Source organism: Pleurodeles waltl, chromosome 1_1, assembly GCF_031143425.1.
Source record: "Pleurodeles waltl isolate 20211129_DDA chromosome 1_1, aPleWal1.hap1.20221129, whole genome shotgun sequence".
Taxonomy (NCBI): domain Eukaryota; kingdom Metazoa; phylum Chordata; class Amphibia; order Caudata; family Salamandridae; genus Pleurodeles; species Pleurodeles waltl.
In genome coordinates, this window is record NC_090436.1 from 629,267,176 (window position 1) to 629,284,515 (window position 17,340).

General features: G+C 43.7%; 1 protein-coding gene across 1 annotated transcript in view; it reads right to left on the reverse strand.

Moving 5' to 3' along the window:
- Positions 1 to 225: 225 nt before the first annotated feature.
- Positions 226 to 17,340, reverse strand: part of KCNN2 (potassium calcium-activated channel subfamily N member 2) — a 558,376-nt gene continuing 541,261 nt past the window's right edge. The window contains exon 8 of the mRNA XM_069226506.1: positions 226 to 555. Within this exon, the coding sequence (XP_069082607.1) occupies positions 268 to 555 (288 nt within the window). The 3' untranslated portion in view covers positions 226 to 267. The remainder of the gene's footprint in view (positions 556 to 17,340) is intronic.

Sequence of the window (17,340 nt, forward strand, 5' to 3'; positions counted from 1 at the left end):
TTCTGAAGTGCACGAATAAAAAGTTTGTGAAATTACAGGAGGGACTATCTATAGAGCAATGACCGGTGAATTCACTGTGCATCTCTGAAAGAACAAAATAAAAGAGTTTTCACTCAATTTGGCCTAAAACGTTGTGTTCAGGTTCCCACGATTCTGACATCAGAACCCGGATAACACTGATTAGAACCATAGGGCTTTACAATAAAAGCTAAAATATTGACCATATGATGGCAAAAAGTCTTTATTTTGTGGTTAACGATTCCTCTTCTAGCTACTTTCTGATGAAGTTGGTGGCGCTGTGGAGGAGGACCGCCTCCTTCGCGACACGGATCGTGACCGCTCAGCACTATACGCAACATGCTTGTCATAACTTTGCAGCTGAGCATCAACCAAGTCCCGCTGCTGCTGGCTGAGTGTCTGACTAATTAGTCCAGGAAGAGCGTGAATGCTTCCAATTAATGTCTCTAGCTTCGATTCCAGGACAACAATCCTCTTCTCAAAGTCTTCACTCCTTTCGTTTAAATCAGAAATCATGTCATACATGATGTTTTGCGTCTGTAAAGAGAAAGCATGTGTTACAGCTTGCCATTAGAAACATTTTTGTAATTGTTGATCAGCAAACGGACTAACTTATCAGGAGGCAAAAAAGCAATGGTACTCACTTTCTAAACATTATATGACAGGATTCACTTGAACTGTAGCACAAAATCATACTACACGCAACAACTCTTATTTAGTCCAAGAAATTATATACAGATTGTGAAATAAAACTCTTTAATTACCAACAAGTGATAGATCACGAAATAAAAAAAATCTTGAATAAACACATAGGTTCTCATTACAAGTTCCTCAGAATTAGGTGCTGGAATACCGGTTGGGTTAAACTCACCCCAATCTGCCCAGTCAACAAATGGTTCCGTGGGACTCACTCAAATAACCCCACGAGGTAAAATTGCATATCAATTTTTAGACTTATGTAGGATCACAATTTTATTATTTATTTGCATCAGGTGCTAGATAATATATCCTTAAGGTGCAGACGGCGCAGTGCTCTCCTGTTTCTCCTCTTAAGAATGTCTTTTTAACGCTTAATGACCATTGTGGGATTATCACATCTTCTCCTAGTGTTCCAGTCCTTATAGGTCTCGACCCTAATTATGGCCCTTCCCCACTCTCCAGTAATCAGGAATGAGCCATCTGAAATTATTGGTAAAACACTTGAAATTCGACCCTAGCAATTTGCTTCTTGTCTCATGAAATTTGGCTGGTCTAAGGTCCAACCTAGTTCTGCCTGATTGGACCTCCTTTGTGGAGGAGTACGATATATGTCTCTTCCAAGAAACTTGGGCTCTCGACCCAATCCATCATCTCAGATATTTAAATTTCTTTGTTCCTGCCATTCCTAGTCATAGAGGTAGGGCTTCGGAAGTTTAGTTACATGGGTCAGAGCTTCCTTTAATGGCCAAGTGACCCAGTTATCTGTTCCTTCTCTGGATATTCTTGCCATTGAAATAACTAGCAAATCTGGCCTAAGGGTAATTATTACAATGTTTATCTGAGGGGGACCAAGCAAGAGGGGACTTCACGCAGTCTGCAATTATTACAAAACCATTTTGATCGGTGTTCTCACATCCAACACTTATTAGTGGTGGGTGATTTCAATACTTCATTCAAACCTTTTGATGGTGACAAAAATAGTTTTAACACACAGTCAAGATCAGGCAGGGCCATTCCCCCATTGTGTACTGCCCCAATTTGCAGATGAACATAAGTCGCACTACGACTAAAGGCCCTCACAATTGTGCACCAGCTTAGAGCTACTAATGGTCATACAATCTCTAACAGAACAGGGGTCTATACATTCAATAAATTATTTCCTACTAGTAGGATCAATTATATTCTAATTGATCTCAGGCTCTGTCATCTGTAATCAACAGTTCGAAATTGATCATAATCCCCCCCCCTCTCTGGGCTTAACTGTGTTATTTATGTCCATCCCTTCTGCTCCTGGCTCGTTTCTGTTAACCAGGGAAGTTGCACTGGTGTCAGATAAGTGCGATCTAAAATGGCACCAGATGGTCAATCGCCCGGACTTTCTAACCGCCTTTAATGCGGACGTCCACTGACGTTTTGGCAGGACTTGAAGAAGAGCTTGTTTATTTTGATAGATTGATTAGTGACCGTGAGGTCCTCTTTGAATGCACTGTAGGGTACTTTGCTGTCGCGGCCAAACACAAAACAATAATTGCATTCAAAAGCAATCCCTGGTTCAACAAAGAATGTAGGAAACTGCAACTTTCTCTAGCTAGTGCAATCAGGTCAAGAGATCCTCTTAAAATGTCTCTAGCCAGGAAAGCTTATAAAGTTTCTATTAATCATGCCAAGAGGGACTGGGATTCTCAGAGGTTAAACACTCTTTATGACGCTTATTTAGTCGAAGATAGCAACCTGTTTTGGCAACTCTTAGCACGTAAAGGCACCATGGTCCCTATTGAACCTGTAAACAATGTCCCTCCTTCAGTCTGGGTTGACTATTTTTCTGACCTATATTCAGATGCTCTGACACAAAAACCCACTGGTACCATGCTGCTGCTATCTTGTCCATCTTCTCCTATGCCATTTTTCAACATTTCAGATGTGACTTAATCCCTCTCGGCTCTCACACGTGGGAGGCTGCAGGGGTGGACCGCATCCTGGCTTCCGTTTTTCTTTCTAACAGAAACTTGTGGGCCCGTTAAATTGCAATAATTGCTATTTCCATAGCTGCAGAGGCAGGAATCCCTAAATCGTGGAAAGGCGCAGTCGTCATTCCTGCACATAATAAAGGAAGTAGGAATCTTCTCGGTCACAGACCGATTAGTTTAATCAACTGTATTAAAAAGTATTTTCTTAATGTCTGTTGGCTCAGATACATGACTGAGGAAGACATTCTTAGTCTTTATCAAGAAGGTTTTCAGACTAAGTTTTCCACTATGGATCAGGTGTTCCGTTTCCTCTTCATTTACTGGTGCACACTTACTATTAGCCAGTGCTCTTTGTACGTTGTGTTTGTGGATCTTAGATCTGCATTCGATTTGGTGTCAGGCTCTACTCTAGCAGGTGTTGCATAATATGAAAATGCCATCAAATCTCCTGCCCCTAGTTAGACGTCTTCATGAGGAAAACTTTCCACAAATCAGGTGGGGGAATCACAATCAATTAACTGAGAAAATCCCAGTGTTATGTTGCGTTCGACAGGGCTGCGTTTTGGCCCTTATACTTTTCTCATTGTTTATCTATGACATTATTGTTTATCATCAGTTGAAGCAGGTGCCCCCACCTCTTGTCGGCTGGAACCAAAACTCCTATACTGCTGTTTGCACACAACATCTTGTTGATCGCCATGTCCAAAATCAACAAGAAGCTGGGTTACAGAAGCTTCTCCATTGTTTTGGGGAGTTCTGCCTTGCTCGGGGTCTGGAGATCAACTCAAATAAAACCAACCTGATGCTGTTCAATCCACACAGATCATTTAATGAACGTGCTGTCATGAGGCAGGTTCCCTCGAAATTACCTATCAGAGCACTACGCTTTCCAAAAGCATGTCCTGGAAACCCCATCGTGACAAAGTCTCCATGAAGCTTACACAAGTTTCAGGTGCGCTCTATAAAGAGAATTGTTCTTCTTATACTAGACAAACGCCTCTGGCCCTTCGCATCTATGAGGTTAAGGCCTTGGCTTCTGCTCTTTGTGGGGCAGAAATGTGGGCATTTTCCAATCTAGATCCATTAATTTGTGCGGAGAACAAATTAATTCGCAACCTTGTCTCTCTCTCCCTTTATACCCCTCTGCACCTGCTACGCTATAACATGGGCATGAAAAGTCTTGTGGGTAAAGCTAGGTTACATCCCTCATTGTTATGGAGGCAGCTGTGGACCACTCCAGAATTAGGCCACTATGCATTAGCATTACAGAACATTATAGAGGTAGATCAGTTTCACAAAGACATAGGCTCTTGAATATCACAAAATCGCTTAATAACCTTGATCTGTCAGATCTCTGGGACCATCCTGCTTCTTCACCCTTCCAGTCCAAAAACACACTGGACTCACTCTACTGGGAAACTGTACTGATGACTGATTTCAAGAAGTCTGTTTCTTCCAGGCTGTCCTACAGTTTTCCTGATTTTCATCCTGTAAGTTCATACAAGCCAATTTGGGAGCCGATTACTGTACCTTTAGACCAGAAATTATACTTCCAGTTCGGATAGGGCACCCTCCTGCGGAGATTTTTTACCGCAGACTGGTCTACTGGATCCACCCATGTTTGTTGTCCACGTCTTCTTTGCCTGCCCGGCCTACGCTCGCCCACAAAGCCTGTGGCTATGTCCTACTTGTAGACGCTTGGGTGAGCGTAAGCTTTCTATGGCACTACAAATCTTGAGGTCCGATCCCAGTCCTTCACTTGTCCCAGTGGCTACATTTCGGGGTGCATTGTGGAACTTTGTAGAATGACTTGCTAATCTTATGTGATGGCATGCTGGGTATCTCATTTATATTGTCATACATAGGCTTTTATTATTTATGTATTAGTATTCTATAATTTTATGTCAATTGTACTGTTTTAACTATTTATTCTGTTTTTATATTTCTGTATTTGAGCTTTATGTCCTTAATGGCTGAAATAAAGCTTTTTGATGAAGATGATGATAATGCAATTTTACCTCGTGGGGTTATTTGAGTGAGTACCACAGAACTATTTGTTCAGTATGCTGGAATACCAGGGGGGCCCTTATCCGAGTACCAGAGTTATTTTCCCCAAAATAGGGAAAATGAATATACTTGCAAACACTGGGCCCAGCTGTACATGTTTCCTCCCTTCAGGGCAAAATAAAAGGACCAAATCTGCACCAGTTTATCACCTGCTTGTTTTAGGTGCCAAAGTATGTGAGGGCTATTTTCAAAACTGCGGTACAGGTGGTGGGAGAGGTCACAGCAGGATTTGCGACTAGTCCCATTGTGAAGCAGGAGGGTGAGCTGACGCCAGGCACAGCAGCTGCCCACAACACAGCACTGTACAGCACAATGCTCTGTGTTTGATTTCTGTAGGCCTGGTATCAAGGGACTGGTATTTTCAGATCCAGTATTCCTAGGCCCCAAAACACTGGAGTTATCAGAATGGTCCTGAGCGGTATCCCCTCTGGAGATGCCACTCTGGCCCACTTGTAGTGCAGGCTTTATAATCTTAGTCCCTGATTTATAAACATTTTGAAGAAAACTGAAATCTACACCTCATATACGTATGCCTCAATATGCAGAAATTTAAGACTCCACAAAGGGAAACCACTACACAAAATACACAGATTTCAATGAATACTCCATCTTTTCTATTTTTACTGTTAAAGACTGTGGACAATGTGAGAATCCTCATGAGTAAATACACCAGATTAGAGCATTTGCACAGGAAACCTATTTTTCTTTGTATCTCAGAGGGAAAACAATTACCAGCATATTGAGGCATCTTCCCTTGCACACATATAAAATGTTGCTGTTTTCACATCGGTTTCCTGGAAATGCATTTACTCCTCCCTCTTGCAGGAGTAGTCATTTGACAATTTTCAAGATAGACAAAAACAAAGAGGGAGAAGGAGGTTGTGGGGCTGGGTCGGTCCTCCTTATAACCTATATAACATTACAAAAAAAGGCTCAGATAAAAGAACTACCACAGGATGGACAGGTAAAAGGATTTTCCTGTTAGAAAAACCCTCAGCCACCAGGGTTACCCCTAGGTGGTATGCTTCCTAATTGGCTTTCTTCCTGTTCCGCTATGGGATACGTGGGAGCACTGATGTAGTCTTGTCAATGAGAATCACAGGAGGGATAGGAGTGGTGGGGTCTTGGGTAAGTTTAAAATACCTGTTTCCTAGTAAATCCAATGATTTAATAGATCTCTTAGAGGCAGTATGATTAAAAAGGGGCTGCGGAAGCAGGCTTCTCTTGTCTCCTCACACCTAGCTACTGGGATCACTTGCCAGGATCCCCCCGTTGGATATCACTCTCTCCAACCGCTCTCATCCTCCTTGTAGGGCACATTGGTCTTGATAACCAAGCAGGCACTGGTGCACCAGGATCCAGGGGTAGGTGGTCTTAGATTACCCTGGGTGATGTCCCCTCACCCATCTAGGAAACTGACAGACTTTTGCCCCCAGCCTTAGTCATAGGCAGACGTCTTGCTGAGCTTCTACTTCTTGACTGGCTGCTTGACAGTTAATGATTTTTGGGGCCTTAAGCTCACCCTTTCAATAGTGCATTTCCAGACACCAAATTTAATTTAGAGTCTGCTTTTTTTAAAGTTTATGTTGGGGTTCTGCTTACGTTTCAAGTACCCACTCCTCTGTCCTGCCCTTCCTCCAGAAAGCAGTCTTTCACAGCAGATGTGACTCCAAATCTGCCCCACAGCACAGGCCATGGAGGTGACTAGAGGTCCACTCCTGTATGTCATCCACAGAGATAAGTTCATCAAAAAGGTACCCCAGAGTACGGTTGACCCCTAATCTTTATGGTTCTCTTATCAGCCCCTTCTTCTTCCTTAGCTCTGCCCAGGCCCCTTTCCAGTGACCTCTCTATGAATCAAAAGCCCCCTTAAGTGTTTTGTAGACCCTGACTCTCTTTCCTCAGTGTGTGTCCCACTCCAGCTCATGGTGATGCAGCAATCCACAAACCTGTCTTGGGGAATTCCTCTATCTCCTCATGCTCCTCCAGTCACCCGTGGGTCTCCCAAAACTGAACACAGGGCATTCCATGTATTTTACCATTCACAGGCACAGATACACAATACACACATGAAACCACATGCATGCTGCACAGCTCTACATCCTACTTTGATGTAGGCAGAGGATGAGTTGAGTACACAGCAGCAGAACATTACATGAAAGAGACTCTAGGTCTCACTCCAGTGACACACCTCTACTGATCAATAGACAGTATGCTGCCATCATCTGGCTCATGCTACTTAACTCCATGCAAAGGAAAAAGCCTTTCTCCACTATGAGGGTAGTGCTTTGGGTGCTCCTCCCAGTCCAACAACATCACATTCCATGAGATAGGGCTATATCATGGTGCACACATTTGATCTGTGTTCACCCATGACAACAAAAAACAGCACCAGGAATCCAGAAATCATTGTATTTGGGGCACTCAGGGCAGGAGTACACGTCTATGCCCATGCAAGGAACTGTTCCATACCAAAGGCCATAAATATTTGCAGATCATGATTCTGTGTATCGATCTCAATCTACAAACTCCTATGACTCTGCTGTTAAACTAAATTCAACTTAGGTGTGCAAAATGTATGCAACTTAGGGTCTAAAGTGATTTCTTGTTCAGAAATCAGTTGATTTGCAAAATCAGAAGTGATGCAAACATAGAATTATGGGTTGCAATGTACAAAACCGATATGTGTAAACTTCAAACTTCAAACAACTAAGAGGGGGAAGAGCAGTGCACTTTTTTTTGCTATTGCTAACGCAAACCATTGAAATATTCCCAAATCTGAGTTGGGGTGGGAAATAATTGTAAAGCAGAAGCTGTTTCAAAGAAGCAGCTTCCACTTTGTCAATGTTGGCTGGCAGCTTGGGGACATGCAAGGAAAAGCACACACTGGTCCAGTGGACCAATACACGCTTCTCCCCATGCCATTCCTTCCATGTGCGTGTTTTCTTTCAAAAGGTAGATCACGTCCCTTTCAGGCCCCCATCTCTGTATTTCTAGGTACTCACAGAGAGCTGCAAAAGGAATCCTTCCTCATTAATATTAACATAGCTAGAGGTTTTGCATTCTCCTACAAATGGACATTTTGGGATGCAACTGGTTAGCACTTGAGTTACACCCCAAAACAAAACAGTGTGCATTAATCACCAAGTGGTTTGTTGCCTTGGCTTAGTATAGCGGACCCCAGGACATCTAATTATCATTTGTCAGCAGAAATGCTGATGCAGTGTTTTCAGGAAACTAGCACGTAGGAAAATGACGCATGACAGACAAAAAAATAATATTGGAGCAAAATGAGAAAAGATGAATGGCATCACCTCTAAAATGTATGCTGCTATTATATCTCTGAAAAAACCTCACATACAGTCCATAAATGGTTAATCTGTTCTTAGAGGTTATTATACAGTTTAGAACACGCATATGCTGAAACAAAAATGGTTTTGAAAGAACTATCAAACTAGTGTATATTACATAGGAACATCAAGGTCCATTAACATGCGTAAAAAAATTCAGATCTTCACAGCCATGCATAAATGTAGGATACAAGTAGCAAAACCTGGCAATTATGCTAATTGTGCTACAATTGTAAGTTGTCTTTCTAAGAATTTTGTATGCCAATATCAGTAAATCAATCGTACCATTTGTAAAGCACAGCACTATCACCCCTAAGGGTATCCAGGCAATAAGGGTGCCCTGTCTCAGTTGAAAAGCCATGTCTCGAGTCTCCTTCCTAAGTCCACCGGGGAGGGAGCTGTTCGGAGGTGAGGAAACAGGCTGTTCAAGGACTTGGCTATTGTGTAGGAGAAGGAGAGGCCTCCACTGTGGCTGCGATGGATGCGGGATGTGTGTGTGCGAGGTTTAGTGAGGCAGAGTATAGTTGTCTTGCTAGGACATGGAAGCTCAGTCGATGGTTGATGTAGGACGACCCTAGGTTGTGGAGACTGAAGATTTTGAATTGGCATCTCTTCTGGACGGGGAGCCAGTGAGACTCCTGAGGTATATGGCGATGCTTGAGCACTTGGGGAGGTCGAGGGTGAGCCTGGCTGCAATGTTCTATTGAGTCTGGAGTCTTTTAAGTAGCTGGGAGGACACTCCAGTGTAGAAAGTGTTGCCATATTCAAGGCAGCTGGTGACCAGGACGTGATTGATTGTCTTTCTGGTGTCGGTAGGGATCCATTTGATGATTCGGCAGAGCATATGGAGGTTGTAGAAATACATACAGTGCTGTTTTTATTAATAGGAAAGTGAATGGGAATATATGGTTACCTGACTGATGATTACTTGGTGGAAGCATATCTCATCAAAGACACTTTTGAAAAACTTAGATGAATAATAATTCATTTTTGCTCTGTCATATTTTTGCCAGAGCTCTGCACATGTAGCAATTTGACATCTGCAGCCCCTAAAGCCTGCTGTCTAGCCTCAGTCACCCGTCACTGGTAAAAAGGGGCTTTTCTATTTCCACATTCCCACACTTGGTGAGACATCTGTCTCTCCACTCTTTCCCTGCACAGTTGAAAAGTAGACAGATAATGGGTAGTAGAAGTGAAGGATAGATCTGCCCTACTCTACCTGTTTCTGAAATATAACATACAAATTAATTTCACGGTTTCCTAGAAACCCCTGCTGCAGAATCTCTGTAATGCTATTTAAAATGCAATGCAACATTAAATGTATAACTGTCGATTGGAAAGTGCTATTAAAAAGTATTGCAAAGTAATCGCAACCTAAGCATAAATGACCAGCAGTGACCTTTGCCATCATGAATGAGAGAATATGTCAGGATTGCAGGAGTGGAGACTTCTCTCCCTCTGCACTATAAAAAAACTTACTTGTCCATCAGATGTGTATTCAGCTCTATCTACAACATTTTGCTCTAGGAGTCATAGAACCAGTCCCTTGCTAACCCACCAAATTAAATGGGATCAAGGGCTTACTAGAGAAGCCTTACTGCATCTGTAGAACTTTCCTCTTCAGACTGGAGGGTGCAGAATGGCATAAGACGGAGGAAGCTGTTGCCTGCCTGAATTAATTCCCAGTGCATTGTTGATAGGGACTCTGTCATGAGAGGACTCTCATGGAACTGGAAAAAGTAAACTGGAATCTACAAACCAGTCCTGAAGATCTGATGATGTTTCTTCAAGATACAATTGCTACTAGAACTTTTGGTACAATTTTGGACTTTGCCACTAACATTCTACTAAGGGTTCAAACATACATAACCTATGTGGCTTCAAAATGTTGTTTTTATCCCACCCTAAGGTTTTGGGGGACAAACTACAACATAACTGCTTTCTAAATGTGCCCAAAGGCATGGAGTTATACCTGGCTGTAGCCTTCAGGATTTGCCCACTGAAGACATCCAACGTTTCTAATTCGGAAGGAAAAAAGGTTTACTGGGATAAACCACTAACGCCTATCTTACTGTTTATCTAATTTGTCTATCACAGAGAATGTCTAGATCTTGCCAGGAACTGCTAATTATCCCACCTATTACATTAATCATGACATGATCTATGACATGACTGATAAAATAAATAAAAAACGTTCGAAACAACATCCTTGATGAAAAGAATGTGCTTGGCGAGGAAATGAGTTGTAGATACTTTAGGGCACACATTATGGTTCCTTGAGATAACTATAACTGGTGAATTTCAGTGAGTGGTCTTGTTCATTTAACATGGTATATTTTAACTGAACTGAATCTAGTATGTCAAGCAGCAGTGGTGGGGCTTTCACTTCACATTATGCAGGAAGAGACATTAGACAGTAGAAGAGCACACATTGCCAAAATTTATGCTTTTAATGTGCAAACAGCATTCATTACTGCCTGTATTTTCACACATCAACACATTAAAGCCAGATCTACTGGCTTTGCCAATTATTTCCACTCAGACACCAAGTACTGCTAGAGCTTCTGGGTATCCACCACACCTGTGAGTATCAGATGTCTGCAAGATGTATTGTACCAACAAATGTTGTGCCTATGTGCATGTCTGACACACAGAAAAGAAAGCATTACTGTAAAGGTTTCTTTTCTTGCTAAAAGCAACATGAGACACACAATAAAAAAACAATGCTTCAGGGAACAAAAAGATGTCTATGAGGGGGCTCTCCGATAAACACAAGAAAGTGCTCTCTCAGACATCGAGAAGGAGACTTCTATGAGCCCTATTAAAGGTGTGGCAAATGTACTAGGATACAAAAACTCTATAGGGCTTTTATATGAATGTTACAAAATTATGGCTGTTCACAAAGAGTCCAAAAGGAAGGAGCATTTACAGAGTAGAATAAGCAGAATAACTTCACAGTGTAAAAACATGTCTTAGTTTATATTGTTATTGCACAAAAGTAGCTGGGGAGAAACAAAGTGTTGTATATCATGGGTAGTGGAGGAGACAAAGGAAGACTGCATACATCAAGTGGGAGCCTAAATCTTTGATTAACACACAATTACACCATCATCACAGCTTAAGTGATTTGCTCAGACATGCACACCTTTCAGTCAAGATCTAAGCTGGATTTCAAGTTCCCAAGTTGACCTAATCACTACACCAAATCTTCTTCCTCTGTTGGTGTAATAAAACATTCAAAAAAAGGTTGAGCTGAAAATGCTCCCAATGTTCACCTTCACAAATCCTTCTGGATCCTAATTTTTTTCATATTTCTCCATAGGTATTATACTGTGTTCCCCGTGCTGTCTAGTGAGTAGACCAAATGCAAATTATTGTGGTAAGTAGGTACTATAGAGGAGTCACACCTTATTACACTATCTGACGTTTAATGTTCAGGTTTGTCTATGTGCATATACACTATGGGTTGAAGTGTAATATGGTATTGAACAGAAATATTTACATATTTCTCAACAATGTAATGATTTATTAATAGTGATGTATCTCAAGTGTACCAATCATGGTGGAACAGAGACTGTGGTTCAGGTGATGACTACATCTTTTTTTTACTATGGTAATAATATAAAATGGGTTGATTAATCTTAATATTAGTCTTTGGCCATTCAGTTCTTACCTGACATGGCTATGCGCTGTTGTGACATGAAAGTGTGAAATGTTGCAAATTACAACTAGTAAAGCCAGTTTGTTTTTGAACTGCAGGTTGAATATCTTTAAAAATATACAGACATGCCTAGGGCAAACGTGCACTCAGTCATGTTATCTTTTTGTCCCAATAAAAGAGAGATTGCCAAAGAGATTATTATATATATATATATGTATATATATATATATATAAAATTTAAATGTACGTATTCTGCACCAGAAATTCATTATTGTAAATAATGTTGTCAGTCATATTTATGAAGGAGCTGAAGCTGTGTAAAAACTACATTACCTCTTGTTATGGTAAGAAATCACAGCCCAAGACTGGTGCAGGATTAGATTGAGAGATTGGAGGATAACCAAAGGGAGAATTGGGCATGGAGCTTGAAGGTGTGAGAATACTAATGAACCTGCTGCCCTCCCACACTGGGAACGTGGCACTCCAGCTAGTGGACAGCACCTGCACCACCAGCCGGTGATGAGCTCAAGTTTCCCCACCTGAACAGATGCCTAATGATCTCTCACAGGAAGATCAAAGGTATAGCTAGCAGTCTAGCGGAGTGCTTAGATCTTTTATCTGCTGAAGCAACCATGATTGAAGCCTGAGGCTACTGAAGGAACTCCCTCCTATTGCAACCTTGAAGTTGACCTGCTATCCCAGACTTTAGTCCTCACAGATCCATCCACCCAATTTAGGGTTTGCTTGCTGGAATTAAGCCCGGTTAGGGGATAGCAGAAGGACTGACAGCTGAATCATTAGTGGATGACAGCATTGTTTATGATGGCGTAAAGAAGCAGGGCACTAGTATGAGTTATATCCATTGACAACAGTATTCAATGTGACAGCAGCAGGATCTGGCAGTACATGATGGCAGCAGCACTTGCTTGCAGTGAAAAGAGCATGAGCTACAGGACACAGCAGTGTTAAGACATACTGGTACTGAAAGTAAGACTATGGGGGTCATTACGACCTCGGGACCGCCGTGCGGAAGACCGCCTGTGCAGGCGGTTTGCCGCTCAGCGTATTATGACTGTTGGCTGCTCTCTGTTGTTATTCCGACGGAGAGCCGCCAACAGCCATACTTGCGGGCGGCGGGGAAGTGGAGGTTGCTCCACCTCCACCGCCACGCCAACAGAACACCGCCCAGCGAATCACATCCTGTGATTCGCCGTGGCGGTGTTCTGTTGGCGTGGCGGTGTCAGCGGAGCTGCCCCCATGGCTCCCGTCCCCTCCCGGAGGATCGACGGAACAGGTAAGTCGATCATCGTCCGTTAGGGGAGGGAGGTGGGGGGTGTTGTGTGTTGTGTGCGTGCATGGGGTTGTGCGTGTGTGTATGTAGAGGGGGTGTGTGAGTGCGTGTATGCTTGCGGGGGTGTTGTGTGTATGGAAATGAGTGCGTGTATGGCTGTGGGTATGTCTGTATGGATGTGTGCGTGTATGTTTGAATGTGGGTGTGCTTGTCTGACTGTGTGTGGCTGTGGGCATGTATGTCGGGGTGTGTGCGTGTGTGTGTTGGTGGTGCCTGCATGCGTGTCGGGTGTGTGTGAGTAATGCTATGTTGGGGGTCGGGGTGGGGAGGGGGGCCCTGCCACCTTTGGGGGATGGCAGGGGTGTTGGGGGGTGTAGGGGAGGGAGTCGGGGTGGGGGAGACCCCTATCAGTGCCAGGTAAGGAATTCCCTGGCACTGATAGTGCTTACCGCCATGGATTTCATGGCGGTTCAAACAGCTGGAAATCCACGGCGGTAAGCCGGGTCCAAATACCGCCGGCGGTATACTGACGGCCGCAGGGCTGGAGACCCAGGTCTCCAGCCCGGCGGTCGTTTCCGCTCTGGCGGGCGGGACGGAGAACCGGCGGATGACCATGGCGGCCGCCATGGTCATAATTCACCAAGGTAAGACCGCCAGCCTGTTGGCGGTCTTACCGCCGGTTCTCCGCCATCCACCAGGGTTGTAATGACCCCCTAAGTGACAGCACCAGAGCTCTCGGATATGAAGAAGCAGGAGTTGTAGCAGGAAAGTATCCCTTTTTGACACGTCACCCCAACTTTTTGCAAGGTATTTGATGCAATTTTGATTGAAAGTGCACGGGGTTCCTGCTAACCAGGTCCCCAGTGGCAGTCTCTTTCCCTAAAACTTTGTAATTGTTCCCATATTGGCAGTACCTTTGGTCCCCCTGTAAGTCCCTAGTAAATGGTACCACTGGTACCTAAGGCATAGGCACCAAACAAGTCCCCAAGGGGTGCAGCATGTATTGTGACACCCTCAGGGTCACCCTCACCTAGCACATGCAGACTGCCATTGCAGGATGCATGTCTTGGTGCAGCTAAAAGTGAAAACACAACATGGCATATAGCCTGTGTGCCAGGTCCCCTAATACTACATGCAATAAAAGCCACCCCAACAGCAGGCCTTAAGGCCAAAGGCAGGGTGCATTATATTATATGTGATGGCATATCTGCATGAGCAGATATGCACCTGCTATATCTTTGTCAATTCTTAGACACAGTGAGTGAACAGGGAAAACATTTTAAGTACATGCACTGGACACTGGTCACTACAAGTTCCCCAGCTAGGTGATGGCTTCACTGAAAATAGGGATGTTTGGTATCAAACATCTCATATTAATAAACCCTCACTGATGCCAGTGATGGATCTATTAATACATGCACCCAGAAGGCCTCTTAGAAGTGCCCCCTGAAAACCTAACAACTACCAGTGTGCAGACCGACTAATTTTACCCAGCCTGCTACCACCAGACATGATTCTGACCCCCAATGGGGAGAGCCTTTGCTCTTGGGCAGTCAGAAACAAAGTCTGCTCTGGGAGAAGTGCTTGCACACCCCAACCAACAGGATGACCTTTGAATCTGAAATCCAACGCAGGGGGATTCAAAGAAGCCCACCGCCCTTGGTGTACAGATCTGGCTTTACTCAAATAATAGTTGTTGACACCCCTGCCCTAGGGCCCATTCGGCACCTGGGCAGGCAGGAAATTTAGTATTCAGAGAGGTGTGTCCAACTCTCAGGTAGTCCCACCCATAAGGTGCGTTGCCTGATGTGGAAACAGCAGTTATAAATCTGCCATCCTGGTGTTGGCAGATTTAGGAACTCTGGGACAGGGTTATGCCCTGTGGTCATATGTGGTGTAGTGACTCTTGGGCTAAGTAGCCTATTGGCTACTACCCTACACTCCCTGAATCGCCCCATAATGCAGTATTTAGGGGAGACCCTGGCACCAGGAAATCAGATTCCTGCTGACGTACGAAGAAGTACACTAAAGAGCCACAAAAGAAGAAGCACCTGACCTGGACCAAGCCCTGCTGGCCTGTCTGTTCCTGCCGAATTGCACCAAAGTCAACTTGTCCTGCATCGGCTGTGCCTCCAAAGACCAAAGTCTGGTAGGACTACTTGCCTTTAACAAAGACCAGGAACTCCTGTGGAGCACCTCAAGGCAAAATGCGAGGAAGCCACACGCCAAAAACCAGACACCTGAAAGTGCTACAACACCCATGCTGCACAGCCTGAGTTGAAGTGGACCAACCGTGGTGCCAGCGTGGTTCCCCAGCCCTCCAGAGACAAAACCCACCTTGGACTTGCCGTCTGTGGACCCTCGAATGTCACCTGCAGCCTCTGCATGCAAGCCCCGACAACTGCGAGTGCTCCAGTGGAGAATATCCGATGCATTAAGACACCTGACCAGTGGGAAACCCCTTGTTAGTTCCTCCTGACTGGATCCCCAGTCCTCACCTCCAGCATCTTTTGGGCTAGACTGATACCCTTTGAGTAACATTGGGCACCCAATGCCGTACTACAACTCTGCGCCCGGCTACTCCTGTACCGCGCCTGGTGTGACCCGTTGGCTTGGTCCTGAACCTTGCCCAATACTTACCTAAAGTCCAGGAGATTGGCCACGTAAGTTGCCCTATTATACCTGAATGCAGTACTTGTTCTTCTCTCCATAGGATAACATTGCCAGATCTGAAGATTGCAGTGTCGACTTTTGAAATCTACAAATATTTTTCTCACAAAATGTACTCAACTGACCGTATTGATTCTAGTGCCTAAACATGTATAAAGATACTTGTTATTTTTGTAAATTGGTGTGGATCTCCTTCTTGAGTCGTGTGTCTCATTTATTGACTGTGTGCCTATGGTGAGGGTACGCCTAAGGCTGCTCAGCCATACCACTATCTAAGAAGACACCTTGGGATTGCTAGAGCAAGCCTGTGTCCACTAGTAAGGGAACACCTGGACTCTTTGCAAGATATATCCCATTTTGATACAATATATATAGATCCACCTTCCTACAGTCGTGGTAACAGCAGGACTCAATGTGACTGCTTCAGAAGTTTCAGGATATTTTAGAAGAATCTCTAACAGTATCTTAAGCGAATGAGTATGCGTACACAATTACTGTCAGAATGCCATCGCAATGAGAGGGGCCGTAGCACTCACACTTTCACGATATACCCATTTAAAATGATTTAGCACCTGCTCCAAAGAACTGTTTGTAACCTACATCCTCTGCCTTATACAGGGTCTGTCATTGATAAATGTTTGCACTACAGCTATCATATTGTATCTGTTCAAAAAGGATGTTGAGATTGCACTGTTGTACCTATTGTGAACAAGGGAAGCATAACGTGTTGTCAAGGCATACCTGTTCCATGAGGAAAGAAAGCTTGCACTGTAGAGGCCAATATGTAGTGAAGCTTACATTGCTGCTGCCCAGGACATGCATGTTCTGTAAGAAAGGAAAGCTTGCACTGCTGTCACCTAAGTTGCACATGTCCTATAATAAAACAAAGCTTGCACTGCTGCTGTCCTATCTGTTCTTGTTCTCTGACAGTGGGATATGTTTCTACTGATGTTTGTCTTCTACCTGTTCTGCAGAAAAGCTTTCACAATTGCTGTACTTTTTGTACCTCCTGTGCTTGACAGCACCTTCTGCTGCCACATACACAGTACTCTAGGGTGCTGCCAATGTTATGATGTGCCTGTGATATGTAATAGTGATTCTTTTAATAAACAGTTTACCTTTGCAGAAACCAAAAACATTGGCTTGTCAGTGTTTCTTTTTATGTGTGATCTTTAAAAAAGGACCAAGCTCACCAAAATATGCAAAAAATTTATGCTTCATGCCTCGTGTGAAAAAGAGTACCAAAACTGATTATACAACTTTCTACAATTGTAAAATAAAGCTGCCAAGTGACTACATTATGTGTGCAATACCTTCACTCCTGCCCAGTGCTTACTTTGTACCAAAAAACATATGTTCCGTTATCCGAAACATTTCTTGGCACCTGCAACATTCACAACAAGGAGTGACAGTCAGATATCTGGTGAAAAACAAGGCAAAAGTAACAGGCAAAATGTGCAGTAAAGTCTGCCTTAATGTCATTGCTAGCTGCTTTTTCACGTCACTCACTCTGCCATCGCCCATTTCACACACTTTCTCTCCTCTTTCCCATCTCAGTCACATCCTCCTTTCATTTCTTTTTCCTCTCCTTCTTTCCTCCCTATTTTCTCACACCTT